Source organism: Mastigoproctus giganteus, chromosome 4 (assembly GCF_048544385.1).
Source record: "Mastigoproctus giganteus isolate SK-2022 chromosome 4, ASM4854438v1, whole genome shotgun sequence".
Taxonomy (NCBI): Eukaryota; Metazoa; Arthropoda; class Arachnida; order Uropygi; family Thelyphonidae; genus Mastigoproctus; species Mastigoproctus giganteus.
Window position 1 is genome coordinate 237,715,406 of NC_143578.1, and position 18,117 is coordinate 237,733,522.

An 18,117-nucleotide genomic window follows, 5' to 3' on the forward strand; every position below is an offset into this window, starting at 1 on the left:
AATATTTCTTAGGGTGATTTCAGTTAATCCACAGTGGGTTAATGAAAAATATTTGAATATTGTGTTTATTATGTGTGCCAATTTTTCATACAGAATACTGATGTAAGGGGTAACCAAAGGTGGTAAGGGCTTTTAGGGATTCACAATGAATTCTGTGACTGTAGTTTCTGTTACCATGTTAATCAAGCACAGTAATAATACAGAACTTGGGTAGATGTTAATGACATCTGAACGACTACATCCTACACTATAAAAGACAACAATCCCTGAACTAAATCGAATTAAACAAAATTAAATAAATTAAACTAAAAACTGAATTAAACTAAAGCCAAATCTTACCTTACTAATGAAGGGTACCCTCTTTGCAATCGCAATTTACAAGTATATAAACACAAATGAATTAGTTTTGGGCTTCTGCGATACTTGTTGTAGTAGGCCCACTATCAAATTAAAGCATTTCTGGAAATGAGGTTATGCATATGAGTGACCTAAATTTGTGAGTCAGATCACCAGTCACACTTGATCTCTAATCTGAGCAAGGTTAGACTCTCTTTTGTTTCCTGTATTCCAAGACTATAGGGCAATGTAACTTAATTGAGCAAGTGTTAACTTAAAATTTTAATTTTTGAATCTGAAATTGTGATAAATTTTATCTTGCAGAGAAGTATCATAATGTAAGCTATTTATTCATTTCTTATATTAATGTAATAATTATTAAAAATTAAACAAGTTTTTAATGCAGAAAAGTATCCTGAAATAAGTTGGTTAGCAGATTTTTTTTGTGGGCTCACACATTTTGGATCCAAATTTATTTCATTTTCTTTTTGGTGGGGAAGCAGGCAGTGTTAAACGAATGTGTGGACAACCTGGCGATGAAAAAAATTTCCATAATACGTGAAGTGCATGATGTGAAGTAGTTTAAAAGCTCAACAGATTTAGGACAAAAGGCAGAAGTATTTTTTTTTTTTTTTATGTTAGTTGTTGGCACATCAGCTTCTGTGGCCATAATGCACCACCCAAGGTTTTTGCATTTTACTGTGATCCAAGCCCGAGGCGGGATTCGAACCCACGACCTTTGGGTTGCCAGGCAGGCACTTTACCCACCTGGCTAGCCCGGTTGGCAAGGCAGAAGTAAAAAACATTATTGTATTGGTGGGAATAGTCTCAATTTTAAATTTAATTATTTAAATTAAAATTACTGGATAGCTCGGGCACAGCCCCACTTTTAAAGTTCTTGTCACAAGGGATTTTACAAAATGTACTTAAATATTACAATTAGTTGTAACCTGTTTTTCTGTTTCAGTTTCTCCCAAATTTTAGCCGCACTATTCTTCGCATTTCAACTCATGCACTCAAGTTGAACAGGCTATATTTTAATGGGTTATAACAAAGGAGAAGCATATCACAGTGTTTTATTTGCTGCATTTGAAACCCACTGTAAGCTGCAATGGAGGTGGGAGTAGAAAAATTCCTATCACCTTTTAGTAATACAGAAGGATGGCAAAGAAATAACCTACTAACTTAAGCTGCCGTAGGTTTCAATTTTCAGTACTACTAATTTTCTTATCAGATTGGACATGTGGTCATGAGAATTTGGGTAATTAAACTGATGTCTCTGTCTACTGAATTACAAAGGCACTAACAAAGAGTAATTGTTATTTTATTTGTTTCTTTTGGAAAGACTATGGAGAATGTTGGAAGTTGAGAAGCAAATCGTTGACCTAGTATGACTTGTTACTAGCCATGTGTAAATTGTTTGGAACAGAGCATTGAAGGGAAACTTCTGGCAAGGTGCCAAGTGCTTAGTCAAGTATATCTATGTGCCTTCTCTAATACTTGAGAGGGATTTCTAAAAAAAAAATTATAGGAATCAAAATTAGTTTCCTGCCTGTGCTCAACATTTGTTGAAAAACTTATGTTAGTGCACATGCACTTATTTCTGGGGGCCTCAGACTATCTACTGGGTAACAAAGGAGCAACAATTGGCTAGTGTTGCAGAAAACATTTTATGATGTTCACAAGTCTCTTAAACATTAAATATAGCAAGGTATAATTTTGATAAAGACCCATATAAATTTATTCTGATAGGTTAATGACTAACTCTATGACAAAAACAAATCATTTAGAATACTGTAGAGCTTGTAAATTATTTAATTATAAGCTATGATATAAAAATGACTGCCTTCATTTTATGATAGTGGTATATTTTTTGTTTAATTTAAAGCCCTCTTTTCCAATTGCTAACAAAACTATTCACACTATATATACACTATTAAAAATACTTTATTTTAAAAATATACAGAAATGTGCATGTATTACACTGCTTATTTTATTAAGCCCATGGACATTTTGAAATATTCTCAGCAAAAATATGTAAATCAAAGAGTTTGAAAAATAATGCTTAAGCATCATTCCATATTTTTGTCTACACTGCTGGGTGACTATGTTTCCCCTCCTATGACAGTGACAGAGTTTTGGCATAGGCTCTTTAGAAATGACTTATCTACAAGTCAACCTAAAGCAACTAATATTGTTTTTAATCAACTAGCATCACCTAGAAGGTGAAGCTATTATTCATTAAAAACTCAAAGGCACTGTTCACAACACAACAGTGCCTGATAAAACAAGTTTACACTTAAATTAAGGAATGGCATTTTGGCCCAGTTCAAGAACCAATTATATCTAAAGAAGTATGTTTTCATGGAGCAATTTGCAGGTTATACAAGCTAAAATCTCTAGAAAATGAGGCTTCCAAACCTTTGGGTGAGGTTTGGAAGCTTTACTTTAGGAAGGATGTAGATCTGTTGGAACAGATGCAGAGAAAAGTGACAGGGTTAGTCACTTATGAAGAGAGCTGATTGAAGCGCTAAGGCTTTAAACAGGTTCACTACATCAAGAGAACCACCATTCACTTTAAACTGGGAAAATCTACAAAAGAAATGTATGAAATGCTAAAAACTGTTTATAGTGATAAAACATTAAGCCATTACAGCGTGTTTGAATGGCATAGTGGTTCAAAGATGGACATGAGGATGTTTGCAATGACCCAAGAAGTGGGTGTCTGTCAGCCTCTTGAAATGAGGGCAGAGTTGCAAAAGTTGGAAAATTGTGGCGAGAGATCATTGCTGGACACTTAGAACAATGGCTGATGAGTTGTATTTGAACAAGATGATCTGTCAAAAAAGGAAGGTCTATGCAACATTTGTGCCACACAGCCTCATGGATAAGCAGAAGCAATGAAAGTGTTATCATGTGAAGACTTCATCCAGGCTTATCAAAAAAAATCCTAACTTGATTGTATTGTCACCAGAGATAAATGTTGGGTGTTTCAGTACAATCCAGAGCATGCAGCAGACTTCAAAATCACCAAGGCCTAAAAAATGTTTGTTTACAGAAGTCCAGGATCAAGACTGTGCTGATCATGTTTTTCAACAAACAGGGTGGGGGAAAAAATCTTCAGGCACAGTCAGAACACTTAAGTTCAGCGCCAACCATCCCTACCCTACTATATATTGCATTTAACAGAGATAATAAAATGTCTCAAGTTTGCTGATTACACACAGTTGGGCAGGGAGGTTAATAGCAGCAATCAGGATATGCTACTCCAATAAGAAGGGAATAAATTAGGTAGATTGGCTGAAAAGTTACAATTGAGGTTTAACATTAACAGATTTGGACTGATAATCACATAACATACCACTTGGGTGGTGTACAAAAACTCAAGATAGTGGAGAATGATTGAAAGTTCATATGGAAAAGACCTGTGAATAATTGTGTAATTCAACATTAAGTTCTATGAGCAGTGCAATTAGGATACTAGAACACCTCATGGGGTTCTGTAAATGATATAATGCCATGGACAAAAGATGATTATTGCATTGCGTAAAGAATTGTTTAGGTCTCATCTGGAGTACTGCATATAGGTTTGGAAGGCTCATTTTAGAAGATTATAGATCTGTTTGAATGGATGAAGAGTACTCTCACCAAATAAAACTTGAGTTCTGCAAATTGCAGCATCTTAGAAACTAGGCACTGCAAACAGATCTGATTCAAGTATTTAAGGGTTTAAATGGAGTAAGTAAACTAAATGCTGAGGCATCCTTCTCTTTCTTGGACAGCACATACACACAAGTATACACAAATTTGAAAAGGATGGTTGCAGGTAGATGTATGCAACTTTCATATAGATAATTGATTGCTGGAATAAACTTCCACTAATGTTGTGAAAGTGGGTAGTTAACAAATTTAAAGAAAGACTGGGAAAATTATTGTAAGATGGGAAAACAAAGCATGCTCCCCCTTTTTTAGCAGCTAATGCTGTTTAGTTTCACTATTTGCATCACTTTGTCACTACTAAATACACCTGACCATTTATGTAGAAACCCCTTTTCTAACAATGTGAAAACAGAATTCAATAGATGAATTCTGAAATGCTGCCATACTAGTTTATGTGGGTACCATAGTTAGTTTCCAGAGTTAGAAAATTTGTAAAATTTTTTTTACAAATTAACCTTCAACCATGTTATTGTACCTTTAGCTCTCCTGATAATGACCTTCCTCCCCAATTGCTGGCAACTAAGGGGAAGAAAAATAATGTTTTTTTCAGTTTCAAATTTTAATTATACTTAATCAAAATTAATCAGGGGCAGGGAGGTTAATTTTTTTTTTCTTTTTTTTTTAGCATAGAGCAGCATCCTCATATCAATTGATAATTACCTGTTAATTCAAACAAAATATTCAATATACTCTTTCAGAATTGACCAGCCAGCTTTCAAAGCCTTACATTAACAAAAATGTTTAAATTCTGTACAGAATGTATTAATCTTTGCTACAAAGTAAACAAGCTGAAAAATTCACAAATTAAAACTCCTCCTTGGATTAAGTAAAAAGTGATCAGTATGATCATTCTGAATGAAGATCCAGATACAGTTTTGTCCATCATAGCTTCATTCCACTTTCCCTGGTACTTCTCCCCCCATTGCTCCTTGCTAATGTAATTCAGATTTGGTGTAAAAAAATCCAGCTCCGAGTGCAAGTAATGGAACTCAATTGATATTCTGCATTTCATTTGTACTGTAATTTTAGATTAAAATGTCAACTAGCTTTTTTTATGTAAACCCCAAACACGAGAGGTATTAGAACCTATAGTACTTAGTACCGTGCTTCAGTTGGAGGTTGAGAAGATGAAAGAAGATATTTGTTGACATTGGACTTGAACTTCTGTAGACTGTAATTTTTAGGAAATACATATGAAGGAAGGTTGTTCCAGAAAACGGCAGTTGAACGAATAAACAAGGAAGATGAAAAGTTGGTACTGTGAGTTTGAAGTTGGACAGTAAATGGATGTTGGCTGGTGGTGGCATGGGTTTGGACTGTTTTGAAAGAGAGAGTGGGAATTATAGAAGCCAAATCAGAAGAACAGTGCCCATGGAAGTATCGGTAAAAGAGGCATGCAGCAGAAACAGCACGTCTTTGAGACAGCCAGTGGAGAGATTCTGTTAGAGATGAATCGTTAATTAACCTAACTGCCCTCTTCTGAATGGAATCAAGAAGCCTGAGAGAGGTTTTGGGGGCACCACCTCAGATGTGGGAACAATATTCCATGGCAGGGCGGATTTGCGATTTATACAGAGTGAGCAGCTGTTTGGAAGAAAAGTAATGCGAAAGAGAAAACCAAGTTTTTTACATGCAGAGGAAGCAATATTTGTAATGTGCTTGTGCCAAGAGAGATTAGAAGTCAGGGTAATCCCCAAAAGAGATATATCATCTTGCCTAGAAATCGGAGTGTCACTAAAGATATCGGAGTGTCACTAAAGATAAGCATAGGAGCAGAAGAATTCTTTTTGCGAGATATAAGACAAGACTGAGTTTTAGAAGGGTTGAAATCAACTAAGTTGTCTTTGCCCCACTGGAGAATTACCTGAAGATCGGCATTTAAGGAATTGGTACCAGATTTTTGAAAAGTTGAAGCTGATTGAGCAGAGCAAGGTTTCTCAAAATGGAAAGTAGAATGCAATGTGCTATCATCGGCAAAACTATGGATAGGATTTCCAGTCAATGGAAGAATGTCATTAATATACAAGAGGAAAAGAGTGGGGGGGGGAGAAGTGAACCTTAGGGGACACCAGCATTAGTGCAGAAGTTAGAAGACAGAGCCATCTACCACACCCTCAGTGAACGATCAGAGAGAAAACTAGATAACCAATTACTAAAAACAGTTGGCAAACCATAAGACGAAAGCTTGTTTAGAAGACTTTTATGCCAAACATGATCGAAGGCCTTTGAGATGTCAAGAGCAACTACTTGAGTTTCACCGAACCTTTCAATTGAATTAGTCCATAAATGGGTAATATAAGACAGAATATCACCAGTGGATCGACACTGATGGAATCCATACTGGCAATTGTTGATCAGACGGAAGGTTTCTAGGTAGTTTAAGAGTTGGTAGTTAATTGATTTCTCCATTATTTTAGAAAGAGTAGAAGTAATTGCAATGGGAGGGATTGTCAATCTTTTTAGGAACTGGATGGATATGAGCAAATTTCCAAGCAGAAGAAAAAACACCTTTGGAATAAGAAAGTGAAAAAAGGCGACAAAGAATAGGAGTAAGTTCAGGAGCACAGGTTTTGAGAACAAGTGGAGAAATACCATCGGGACCTGGAGCTTTCTTAGCATCAAGATTCGTCAGAATCCTTCGGACATCCTTTTGATGGAAGACCACAGGAGGCATCGAATGGAGCATTTAGGGAATGGTGGGAGGTGTTTTACCAAGATCAGTAATACATGAGCTGGAATAAAAATGGGATGCTAGCAGGTCAGCTTTATCCTTGGCTGAAGTGACAACAGAACCATATGGTTTGGACAGAGGTGGGAGCAGAGATAGGCAAAAGTTGCGGCCAATAGCTTTGGCAAGAGACCAGAATGCTCGGCTACCATTAGGGCAAGAAGCAAGTTTTCTACTCTTAGCCTGTTCAAACTCTAGTTTGGACTGATTAATAACTGCCTTACAATTGCTGCGAGCTTTGGTGTAGGCAGAAAATGAAACTGAAGAATTAGAAACAAGCCAATTACGATATGGAACATTTTTCTCTTGAACAGCCTTAGCACATTTATTGGAAAACCAAAGTTTAGATAAAGGACGAAATTTTAAAGTGCAGTGTGGGATAAAGGATTCCATTCCTGCAAGAATAATTTCACTGACACGATCTGAGCAAACGTTGACATCAGAAGTTTTGAAACAGTAATCCGACCAAAGAAAAGAAGAAAGGAAATCTCGCAGGTCGTCCCATTTTGCATTCTTGTAATGCCAAACAACATGAGGTTGGGAATAGCCATGAGATAAAGGCTCCATTGGAGAACAGACAATCACCAAGTTGTGATCTGAAGTGCCTAAAGGACCGCTCAATTCGACCGTGTACTTCGAAGGGTTGTTTGTGAGAAAAACATCACGCGTGTTGGCTGTATGATTAGGATTGTCCGGTATTCTTGTAGGTAAATGAACAATCTGTGCAAGGCCATTAGTAATTGCAAAAGCCTCAGCATCTCGACCAGCTGGGTTGGTGTGACTAGAAAACGGAAGCCAGCTGGAGTTGCGAACATTAAAATCACCAAGGAAAATTACCTCACTGTTAGGAAAGTTGGACTGGAGAAAGTCAAGTTGCAAAGAGAGAGGAAGTCAAAGAACTCCAAGTGATTAGTGCAGTTGGGAGAATCGTAGAGACAACAGATGAATCTGATAGAATGAGGTACAGAGATTTTAAGCCAGAGAAGATCGAAAAGAGGAGATTCCAAATTGCCAAGTCTCTGACAGGGAATATCAGAACGGACCCATGCACAAGTACCACCTTTGAGGTGAAAGGAATCATACAGCGAATAATTTGGGCATCTGAGATGAGCAGTAGTTGAATCAACCGATAACTGAGATTCTGTCAGAAAAAGTACATGGGGTTAGGCAGCAAGTGGAAATGGACATCACTGAGATTAGAATTGAGACCACGTATATTTGTGAAATGAATTAGGAAGTGCTTGGGAGGTTTAGATCTTTTCGCAGATAAGCTTGCTCTATTAGTTTGACAATTCATGGTGTATTCAATAGTAAGAAAAAGTGGGTGGGATATGCTGTATGAAGTAATGAAATTTTTGGATATGGTGTATGCATGGTAAGAATATACCCAGATCCTTGACATAATGTGGCCTCGACAATGCTCCCCGCATACACACTACTCGGACTCCCTCCAATCACTATCTGGCAGAGTAGAGGTAGCAAGATTATACACTAGCTGATCCAGAAGCCTCCTAGAGAGTTACCAATAGGTTCGGTCCGGTGTATTAACTAGCGGCCGGCCTGCAAACACCGTTTTAGAGCTGTACCCTCGATATGCAAGGAATATTGGATCTCGCACAATGTTCATCATAACCTCAAAAGTCATCAATCATACTGCATGATGGAAGAGATAGGGATGGGTTGACCGTAACTTAGCTCTAGAGACTAAACATGGGTTCCACCACTTCAAGCCTCCAATAAGCAAAGTGGTGGTATTGCACCAGTTGATGAGAGTCATCTACCACCTAGTACTACCTGCTAGCATAGAGGGGCGGCATTCCTCCATGTGGTGTGGCCGCCACACCTCGACCCCTGCTTATGTTGGTTCACACCTGGGTGGTCACCCACCATGTACTTGTGCATGGAGGTTATACCCAGGATTACTAACAGTCCCACCATTTTGAAGGTGCAAGCAGAGGATTTGGCTGTCATATATCATCTGGACTTCACCGAAATTGGGTCAACTTGACTTGAGTGTCACTCGAATATCAGTTCCATCAGCGTTTTAGACTCCCAGGTAGCAAGTACAGCTTGTCTGGCATATCTGAGAGAATGTCTGTGACAACCTCAAGGACCCCAAGCTCTTTATAATTTTCACTCTTATCATTACCAAGAACTATGCAACAAATTTAAATAGTTCTGTAATTTGTTTGTCCGAAACAAATGTTTCTAAAAGCAGAAGCCAGAGATTCCAGAGCTTGGGCAATGGAATCTTTTTCATAGATTCTATTTCAGGTTATGTTTCTGAAAGCAAAACATTTGTTCTGTTTCAGAAACGAACATTTCTGAAAGCAAAACAGAAACCGAGATGACTTTGAAAGGTGATTTCACTAAGTTCCTTTCAAGATGCTGGATCCCAGAAGGAACCTCAGCATCTTGAAGTCCCACAGACATCCCATTTATACTGGTATTGCTTCATTCACACTTACATATGCTTCACATTTCTGTAGTCTTTTCGAGTGTGCAAGAGTAATTAATGGGTGCATATTACCATTTTGAAGCAACACTGCTTTCAAACATAAATGTTTGAAAGCAGTGTTGAAAACAGAAAAAGACTAAAAAAGAAATTAGACAATTCAGGTAAACCTGAATTGTCTAATTTCTTTTTTATGTCTTTTTCTGTATGTGGAAGTTTTCTTGCAGCTGGGTTTTTCGTAGATTCCACTCTTTTATATGAGTTATCAGGAGCTTCTAGATTTAGTTAGACCCAAGTGAAACCAAATGCAGTCCACCAAAACCATCCACCTAACGGTTTAACCATTAGGCGAATGGTTAACCTGAAACTATGACAGAAGAAATGAGGTGTCCTCAACTTGTCTTAAACATCCATAAGCATTCCAAAAGAGGATTCATATGCGCTGTAAAAGCTGGTGTAACCAATGACATTATGCTTCACCTGCTTCAGAGCTGTATAATATCTACAAATGTAGCAGAACAAGTCTGAAGATAACCTGTACTTTTATTCAGCAAATAAAGTGAATATTCAGTCACAGCAAATTTCAAAATAAAAAAAATAAATAAAAAAAAATATCACAGGCTCTTAAATAATACAATTGTTAATAACAGTATTGGTTATACTCTTATGTAAACACATATAAATGTTGCAAAAACATAAAAACTTTAATTGCCATACCAAAATACTGATACTAGAGAAAAACCAAATGACTGCTGGATTCAGTACAAAAATATATATATATAAGAAACAAATATAAACAAACTTTTTTGTTATATGGTACAATTGATTTTAACCTTAAATTATATTTCTATAATTTACATTTCACTTATTTTCAAACTTCTAATATGAGGACATTTTTCTTTCATGCAGGGAGACTATTTGTGCATGATTCATGTCACTATATGTGATAATAAAAGAAATTACAATAATTCAGAATAATCAGAGATAAATTAGTCTGAATTATAACAGAAACAATTTAGAAATATATTAGTCACCAAGAAAAATGTTAAGTTTTCAAGACTTTGCTGAAATGAATACTATTATAAACACTATTATTGCACCAGCATGTGGTATAATAGTGTTAACTTCAACAAAATTTAGAAATAATTTTGGTAACAATAGACTAGATGTTATGATCTATTCCTGAGGTCTTCTGTGGCAAAATGATAATTAATTTATTCAGCAATGATTTTTTACATGTAGATAGGGTTGTGAAACAATGAAAGCTGGGAAGGGAGGGTCCCCACCTGCCTCCAACATTAGGGTTAATATTATGCTTTGGGCTGTGTTGTACTGTCAATGATTTTTAAAATCTTTTCTCCTATTACATTTGATGGTATGGATTGTGAGTTTATTAGCTTAAATATTTAAATGTGCAAGTAATTGTTTATTTTATAAAATATAACTTACTTTCAAAGTCCACAAACACATCATCAAATTTAGGAGGCTCCTCTCTTGTTAGCAGTCTTAGAAGGTTTCCCATTGTAAGAGGCACTTATATCTGTGAAGAGAGAAAGATAAAAACCCAAATATTAAAATCAAAAAGACAAAAATTATGCTGCCCTCTCAGTAAAAAAAAAAAAAAAAAAAAAAATTAATTTAATGGAATTTGTACTTTGGATGAATGAAATACATCAAAACCATATTCTTAAATTCTTTTTTGCTATATTCTACAGAATGAGCCAAAGTTAGGAAATACATATTTTTTTTTATGTAAACCCCAAACACGAGAGGTATTAGAACCTATAGTACTTAGTACCGTACTTGGGTTGGAGGTTGAGAAGACGAAAGAAGATATTTGTTGACATTGGACTTCAACTTCTGTTGACTGTAATTTTCAGGAAATACGTATGAAGGAAGGTTGTTCCAGAAAAAGGCAGTTGAATGAATAAACAAGGAAGATGAAAAGTTGGTTCTGTGAGTTTGAAGTTGGACAGTAAATGGATGTTGGCTGGTGGCGGCACGTGTTCAGACGGTTTTGAAAGAGAGAGAGGGAATTATAGAAGCTAATTCAGAAGAACAGTGCCCATGGAAGTATCTGTAGAAAAGGCATGCAGCAGAAACAGTACGTCTATGAGACAGCGAGTGGAGAGACTTTGTTAGAGATGAATCATTAATTAACCTAACTGCCCTCTTCTGAATGGAATCAAGAAGCCTGAGAGAGGTTTTGGGGGCACCACCCCAGATGTGGGAACAATATTCCATGGCAGGGCGGATTTGCAATTTATACAGAGTGAACAGCTGTTTGGAAGAAAAGTAACGCGAAAGAGAAAACCAAGTTTTTTAGATGCAGAGGAAGCAATATTTGTAATGTGCTTGTGCCAAGAGAGATTAGAAGTCAAGGTAATCCCCAAAAGAGATATATCATTTTGCCTAGAAATAGGCGTGTCACTAAATATAAGCATAGGAGCAGAAGAATCCTTTTTGCGAGATATAAGACAAGACTGAGTTTTAGAAGGGTTGAAATCAACTAAGTTGTCTTTGCCTCACTGGAGAATTACCTGAAGATCGGCATTTAAGGAATTGGTAGCACATTTTCGAGAATTTGAAGCTGATTGAACAGGGCAAGGTTTCTCAAAATGGAAAGTGGAATGCAATGTGCTATCATCGGCAAAACGATGGATAGGATTTCCAGTCAATGGAAGAAGGTCATTAATATACAAGAGGAAAAGAATTGGGGGGGGGATAGAACTGAACTGAACCTTGGGGGACACCGGCATTGGTTTAGAAGTTAGAAGACAGAGAGCCATCTACCATCACAATCAGTGAGCGATCAGAAAGAAAACTGGATAACCAATTACTAAAAACAGTTGGCAAACCATAAGATGGAGGCATGTTTAGAAGACCTTTATGCCAAACACGATCGAAAGCCTTTGAGATGTCAAGAGCAACTACTTGTGTTTCACTGAACCTTTCCATTGAATTAGTCCATAAATGGGTAACATAAGCCAGAACTTCACCAGTGGATGGACACTAACGGAATCCATACTGGTGATCGTTGAGCAGACGGAAGGTTTTTAGGTAGTTTAAGAGTTGGCAGTTAACTGATTTCTCCATTACTTTAGAAAGTGTAGAAGTAATTGCAATGGGACGATAATTGGATGGTAGGGATTTGTCACCCTTTTTAGGAACTGGCTGGATATGAGAAAATTTCCAAACAGAAGGAAAAACATCTTTGGAATAAGAAAGTGAAAAAACAGGCAGCAAAGAATAGGAGTAAGTTCAGGAGCACAGTTTTGAGAACAAGTGGAGAAATACCATCGGGACCTGGAGCTTTCTTAGCATTAAGATTCGTCAAAATCTTTCTGACATCCTTTTGATGGAAGACCACAGGAGGCATTGAATGGAGCGAGTTGGGAATGTTGTTGTTGTTATTTGGTTTTTTAAGAGCATTAGCAACTAAGGCCATATTGCTCTGGGGATATGCGGTGGTCATTCCCTGACCTTTCCGCATTCTCCGTATTTGGTGGGTTGGGAATGGTGGGAGGTGTTTTACCAAGATCATTAATACATGAGTTGGAAGAGAATCAGGATGCTAGCAGGTCAGCTTTATCCTTGGCTGAAGTGACAACAGAACTATCTGGTTTGGACAGAGGTGGGAGCAGAGATGGGCAAAAGTTGGGACCAATAGCTTTGGCAAGAGACCAGAATGCTCGGCTACCATTAGAGCAAGAAGCAAGTTTTCTACTCTTAGCCTGTTTAAACTCTGGTTTGGACTGATTAATAACTGCTTTACAATTGTTCCGAGCTTTGGTGTAGGCAGAAAATGAAACTGAAGAATTAGAAACAAGCCAATTACGATATGCAACATTCTTCTCTTGAACAGCCTTAGCACATTTATTGGAAAACCAAGGTTTAGATAAAGGACGAAATTTTAAAGTGCAGTGTGGGATAAAGGATTCCATTCCTGCAAGAATAATTTCACTGACACGATCTAAGCAAACGTTGACATCAGAAGTTTTGAAACAGTAATCTGACCAAAGAAAAGAAATCTCGCAGGTCGTCCCAATTTGCATTCTTGTAATGCCAAATAACACGAGGTTGGGAATAGCCTTAAAATAAATGCTCCATTGGAGAACAGACAATCACCAAGTTGTGATCTGAAGTGCCTAAAGGACCTCTCAATTCGACCGTGTAGTTAGAAGGATTGTTTGTGAGAAAAAGATCAAACGTGTTGGCTGTATGATTAGGATTATCCAGTATTCTTGTAGGTAAATGAACAATCTGTGCAAGGTCATTAGTAATTGCAAAAGCCTTAGCATCTTGACCAGCTGGGTCGGTGTGACTAGAAAACGGAAGCCAGCTGGAGTTGTGAACCTTAAAATCACCAAGGAAAATTACTTCACTGTTAGGAAAGTTGGACTGGAGAAAGTCAAGTTGCAAAGAGAGGAAGTCAAAGAGCTCCAAGTGATTAGTGCAGTTGGTAGAATGGTAGAGACAACAGATGAATCAGATAGAATGAGATACAGAGATTTTAAGCCAAAGAAGATCGAAAAAGAGGAGATTCCAAATTGCCAAGTCTCTGACAGGGAATATCAGAACAGACCCATGCACAAGTACCACCTTTGAGGTGAAAGGAATCATACAGCGAATAATTTGGGCATCTGAGATGAGCAGTAGTTGAATCAACCGATAACTAAGATTCTGTCAGAAAAAGTACATGGGGTTAGGCAGCAAGTGGAAATGGACATCGTTGAGATTAGAACTGAGACCACATATATTTGTGAAATGAATTAGGAAGTGCTTGGGAGGTTTAGATCTTTTCGCAGATAAGCTTGCTCTATTAGTTTGACAATTCATGGTGTATTCAATAGTAAAAAAAAGTGGGTGGGACGTGCTGTATGAAGTAATGAAATTTTTGGATATGGTGTATTGCATGGTAAGAATATACCCAGATCCTTGACATAATGTGGCCTCGACAATGCTCTCCGTATACACACTACTCGGACTCCCTCCATCCACTATCTGGCAGAGTAGAGGTAGCAAGATTATACACTAGCTGATCTGGAAGCCTCCTAGAGAGTTACCAATAGGTTCAGTCCGGTGTACTAACTAGCGGCCGGCCTGCAAACACTGTTTTAGAGCTGTACCCTCGAAATGTAAGGAATATTGGATCTCGCCACGATGTTCATCATAACCTCAAAAGTCATCAATCATACTGCATGATGGAAGAGATAGGGACAGGTTGACTGGAACTTAGCTCTAGAGACTAAACATGGGTTCCACCACTTCAAGCCTCCAATAAGCAAAGTGGTGGTATTGCACCTGTTGATGAGAGTCATCTACCACTTAGTACTGGTAACATAGAGGGGCAGAATTCCTCTATGTGGTGTGAGTGCCTCACCTCGATCCTTGCTTACGTCGGTTCACACCTGGGTGGTCACCCACAGCGTGCTTGCACATGGGGGTTATACCCAGGATTGCAAACATTCCCACCATCGTGAAGGTGCAAGCAGACCGTGCGGACTTTGCCGAAATTGGGTCCACTTGACTTGAGTGTCACCTGAATATCAGTTCCATCAGCGTTTTAGACTCCCAGGTAGCAAGTGCAGCTTGTCTGGCATATCTGAGAGAATGTCTGTGACAACCTCAAGGACCTCAATTTATTTGAGCATAGTACATAAAATTATATAAAATAGTCTTTTCATAACATTTTGATAGAGATGCATATGTTCACTGACAATGATTTACATTTTGTGAATCTGTGGATTAAAAATTCATTCTGTATGACGTTCTATTGTATGATGAAAAATCCACAATTCGTCTGTGCTTAACAAAGTTAATGAATTTTGATATACAGGAAAAAAAAAAAAAAAAAAAAATCACAGGGCATTAAATCAGGTGATCACAGTGGCCATTCTATTGCACTGTAACTGATCTATCAAATGTAATTTACAGGGAATATTTCATTCAAAAAAAAAAAAAAAAAGCTTAGTACAATAAGGGAGGTTTGTCCACCCTGCATGAAAAATATCTCTTTCAGATTAACTACTAATACAAGAACCAGGACTACTTTTTTTTTTTTTTTTTTTTTTTAGAAGGTTCAGGCAGCTTTCACTTGTGAACATGCCAGTAAAAATAAGAGACTGACAATACAATCAAAACTATGTCTAAATTTCAATCAGTATAGTTATTTCTGGGACATTTATCATTTAATTACTATGATATTGAGATAAGTTTCATTAAACTGACAGGTGAATAGACATAATTATGTTTATTCACCTGCCAATTTAATTTTAATAAGGTCCTTATCAAAGTAGAATTTGAGCTATTATTCCAGGATATTCTTTGCAGTTTACTTTGAATGTTTCTGCAAATTCCAATCTGCAGTCATGATCTTCTTTGTGGGATGATAAATCTTAAAAAAGTTTTTTTTATTCTCTTTAAACTAGTAATGAAAACTGCTGGCTCCAGAGGGAATCTTCTTAAAACATTCCCTCTGTGACCTAAAAGGACTTTTCTCCAAGTTTGCCACTTTCCCTTGTTCTGCTCCTGTTAGATTCAGAAAACTTATGAGAATGGTCTTTCTTGTAGTTTCAGTGATCCTAAAAATTTTCGTAAATTGACAAGTGGTCTCAGTAGAATTCTTGAATTCTGCATGCCACTTGATTATTTTGATTATTTCTTCAGTCAGATATCTGCTTAGATATGAACTTACTGTTGTCAGATAACCTAAAACAAATGAAAACTATTAGTACACTAAATTTATAAATATTTGTTTTAAATATTTCCATTAATGTTATAATGAGAATACACTGGATTTAAGCAGAGTCACTATAGAGATGTGCAAATGTCTCACCCACTCACAAAGGTGCTAACAGGGTGAAATGAGTTACTATAGACCTGAAAGTTTGACTTCTGTGCCGGGGAATATGGAGTCCTTGGTTAACCTTTCATGAGTATGCACATGTTTTTTTAATATAGAGTACATGTATGTGTTTTGAAGGTTCTTTCAATATGTATCAACAAATTAGATCTGTATATATACAAATTTTTTTGCAACTCTATAGAGACATGCTGCCAGCTTACCAAATGTTTACAGTGGGTATATCCTTTCAACAAGATTTGAAATGATGTAGGTTTACAAAATGGGGGCATATTCTTTCAACAAAATTTGAGATGTGTGCTTACATTACGCACCAACTCAGTGTTCTGATGGGCGTCATGATAGCTTGGGGTGTAGGGTAAATGCCCTCGAAGAAATTAATGAGGGGGCCCCATCAAGCTCTCAGCTGCACAGCTCAACGGCAGAGGCAATCTCCAAGGCAAAATGCGCTGGTCCCAAAGGAACTAATTATTGTTGGTGACTATTGTCAGGGAGACCAGGAATATACTATGCAAGAAGGATAGGTGGAAGAGGACCAGGGTATGTCTGCAGTGGCAAAAGTTGATGAGGTTGTAGAGCAGATATAATCTTTTAAGGGCATAAAAGGTGATAATGTTGTACACGTTGGAACTAATGACATTAAGAGTAAGAGCTGTACTTGTTAAGTAAATCTGCAGATTTACTCAACAAGTACAGGTCAATGTTGAAAAAAAAAATTGCGAATTAGGGTTGAATGTGAAAGTGTCTGCAATTCTGCTCAGACACGATAGGAGGGAGTATGTTATGAGAGCCTTGTTGATCAATTTGGCCCTGGAGAGATTGTGCAAGGCTCAAGGGATAGATTTTTTTCAGCCTGGTCTGTGTTTGTTGACAGGAGAGACTGCTTCTACAGGCATGGGGAACACTTAAATAGAAAGGGTGCAAGAATATTTGCTGATGCTATTGAGGCAGTGTTAGGTGGATCAGAAAACTGGTAGCTTTGGGGGGGGCTACACAGACTAAAAGGTTAACAGTGGCCACAGGCAGAGTCAAAAGTGATTCTTGCACTGCTTCTATTAGAATGAGCAGCAGCCTGGAAAGCAAGGTAATGGAGATTTCCAGGACTGCTGGGAGCCATAGTGGAACAAGTAAATACATGGGCTGTGTTAGGGTAACTAAGAGTAGGAACAGGTGTGTATACCAATGCTAGGAGTATAGTTAATAAATTTGATGATCGTTGTTGTTATTTGGTTTTTAGGAGCATTAGCAACTAAGGCCATATTGCTCTGCTGATATGCGGTGGTCATCCTGACCTTTCTGCATCCTCTGTATTTGGTGGTCATGGGGTTGAACCCCGGTCTAATCAAGAAGCGTGTGCTAGGCACTGCTGCTCCTGCCCACATGGCTATGGAGAAGGCAATAAATTTGATGAGCTTGAAGTGCTAGTCAAGACATCAAAGGCAGATATTATTGGGATATCAGAGACGTGATGTCACACAGATATAAGCAGTGCAGAATTGGAATTTGGGGAGTACAATGTGTACAGAAAGGATAGACAGGACAGGAAGGGAGGAGGGATTATGCTGTTAGTTAAGAAACACATAAAATCTAAGGAAGTGCATCCAATTGATGTTGGTGGACAATGCAATGCGGAGTCTGTTTGGTGTGACATAAGCACTGGGAAAGGAAAAATGAGAGTAGGTGCATTATAGGCCTAATGAATCTGATGAGTATAATGAGCAATTGTGCAGAGAAATAGAGTGGGCCAGTAAATCAGAAGGTCTTATAATGGGGGATTTTAAATTTCCAGATATTGATTGGAACTCTTGGATTGGTCACTCGCACGGCTAGCAAGACTTTTCTGGATTTATTGGATGACTGTTTTCTACAGCAACATGTTCGAAAGGCAACCAGAGGGAGTAATACTCTTGATCTGTTTATCAGCAGTGATTATTCATGCATTAAGAATCCACAGATAAAGGAACCACTGGGTGACAGTGATCACAATGTACTGATGTGGGAATTACTTAAAGA

The 18,117-nt window shown here is 37.6% G+C and overlaps 1 protein-coding gene across 1 annotated transcript in view; it reads right to left on the reverse strand.

Moving 5' to 3' along the window:
• The window catches only part of LOC150087524 (CYFIP-related Rac1 interactor B-like), an 89,943-nt gene extending 79,182 nt beyond the window's left edge, over nucleotides 1–10,761 (reverse strand). Inside the window, exon 1 of the mRNA XM_090372514.1 lies at nucleotides 10,689–10,761. Coding sequence (XP_090228640.1) covers nucleotides 10,689–10,761 — 73 coding nt within the window. The remainder of the gene's footprint in view (nucleotides 1–10,688) is intronic.
• Between the last annotated feature and the right edge of the window lie 7,356 nt (nucleotides 10,762–18,117).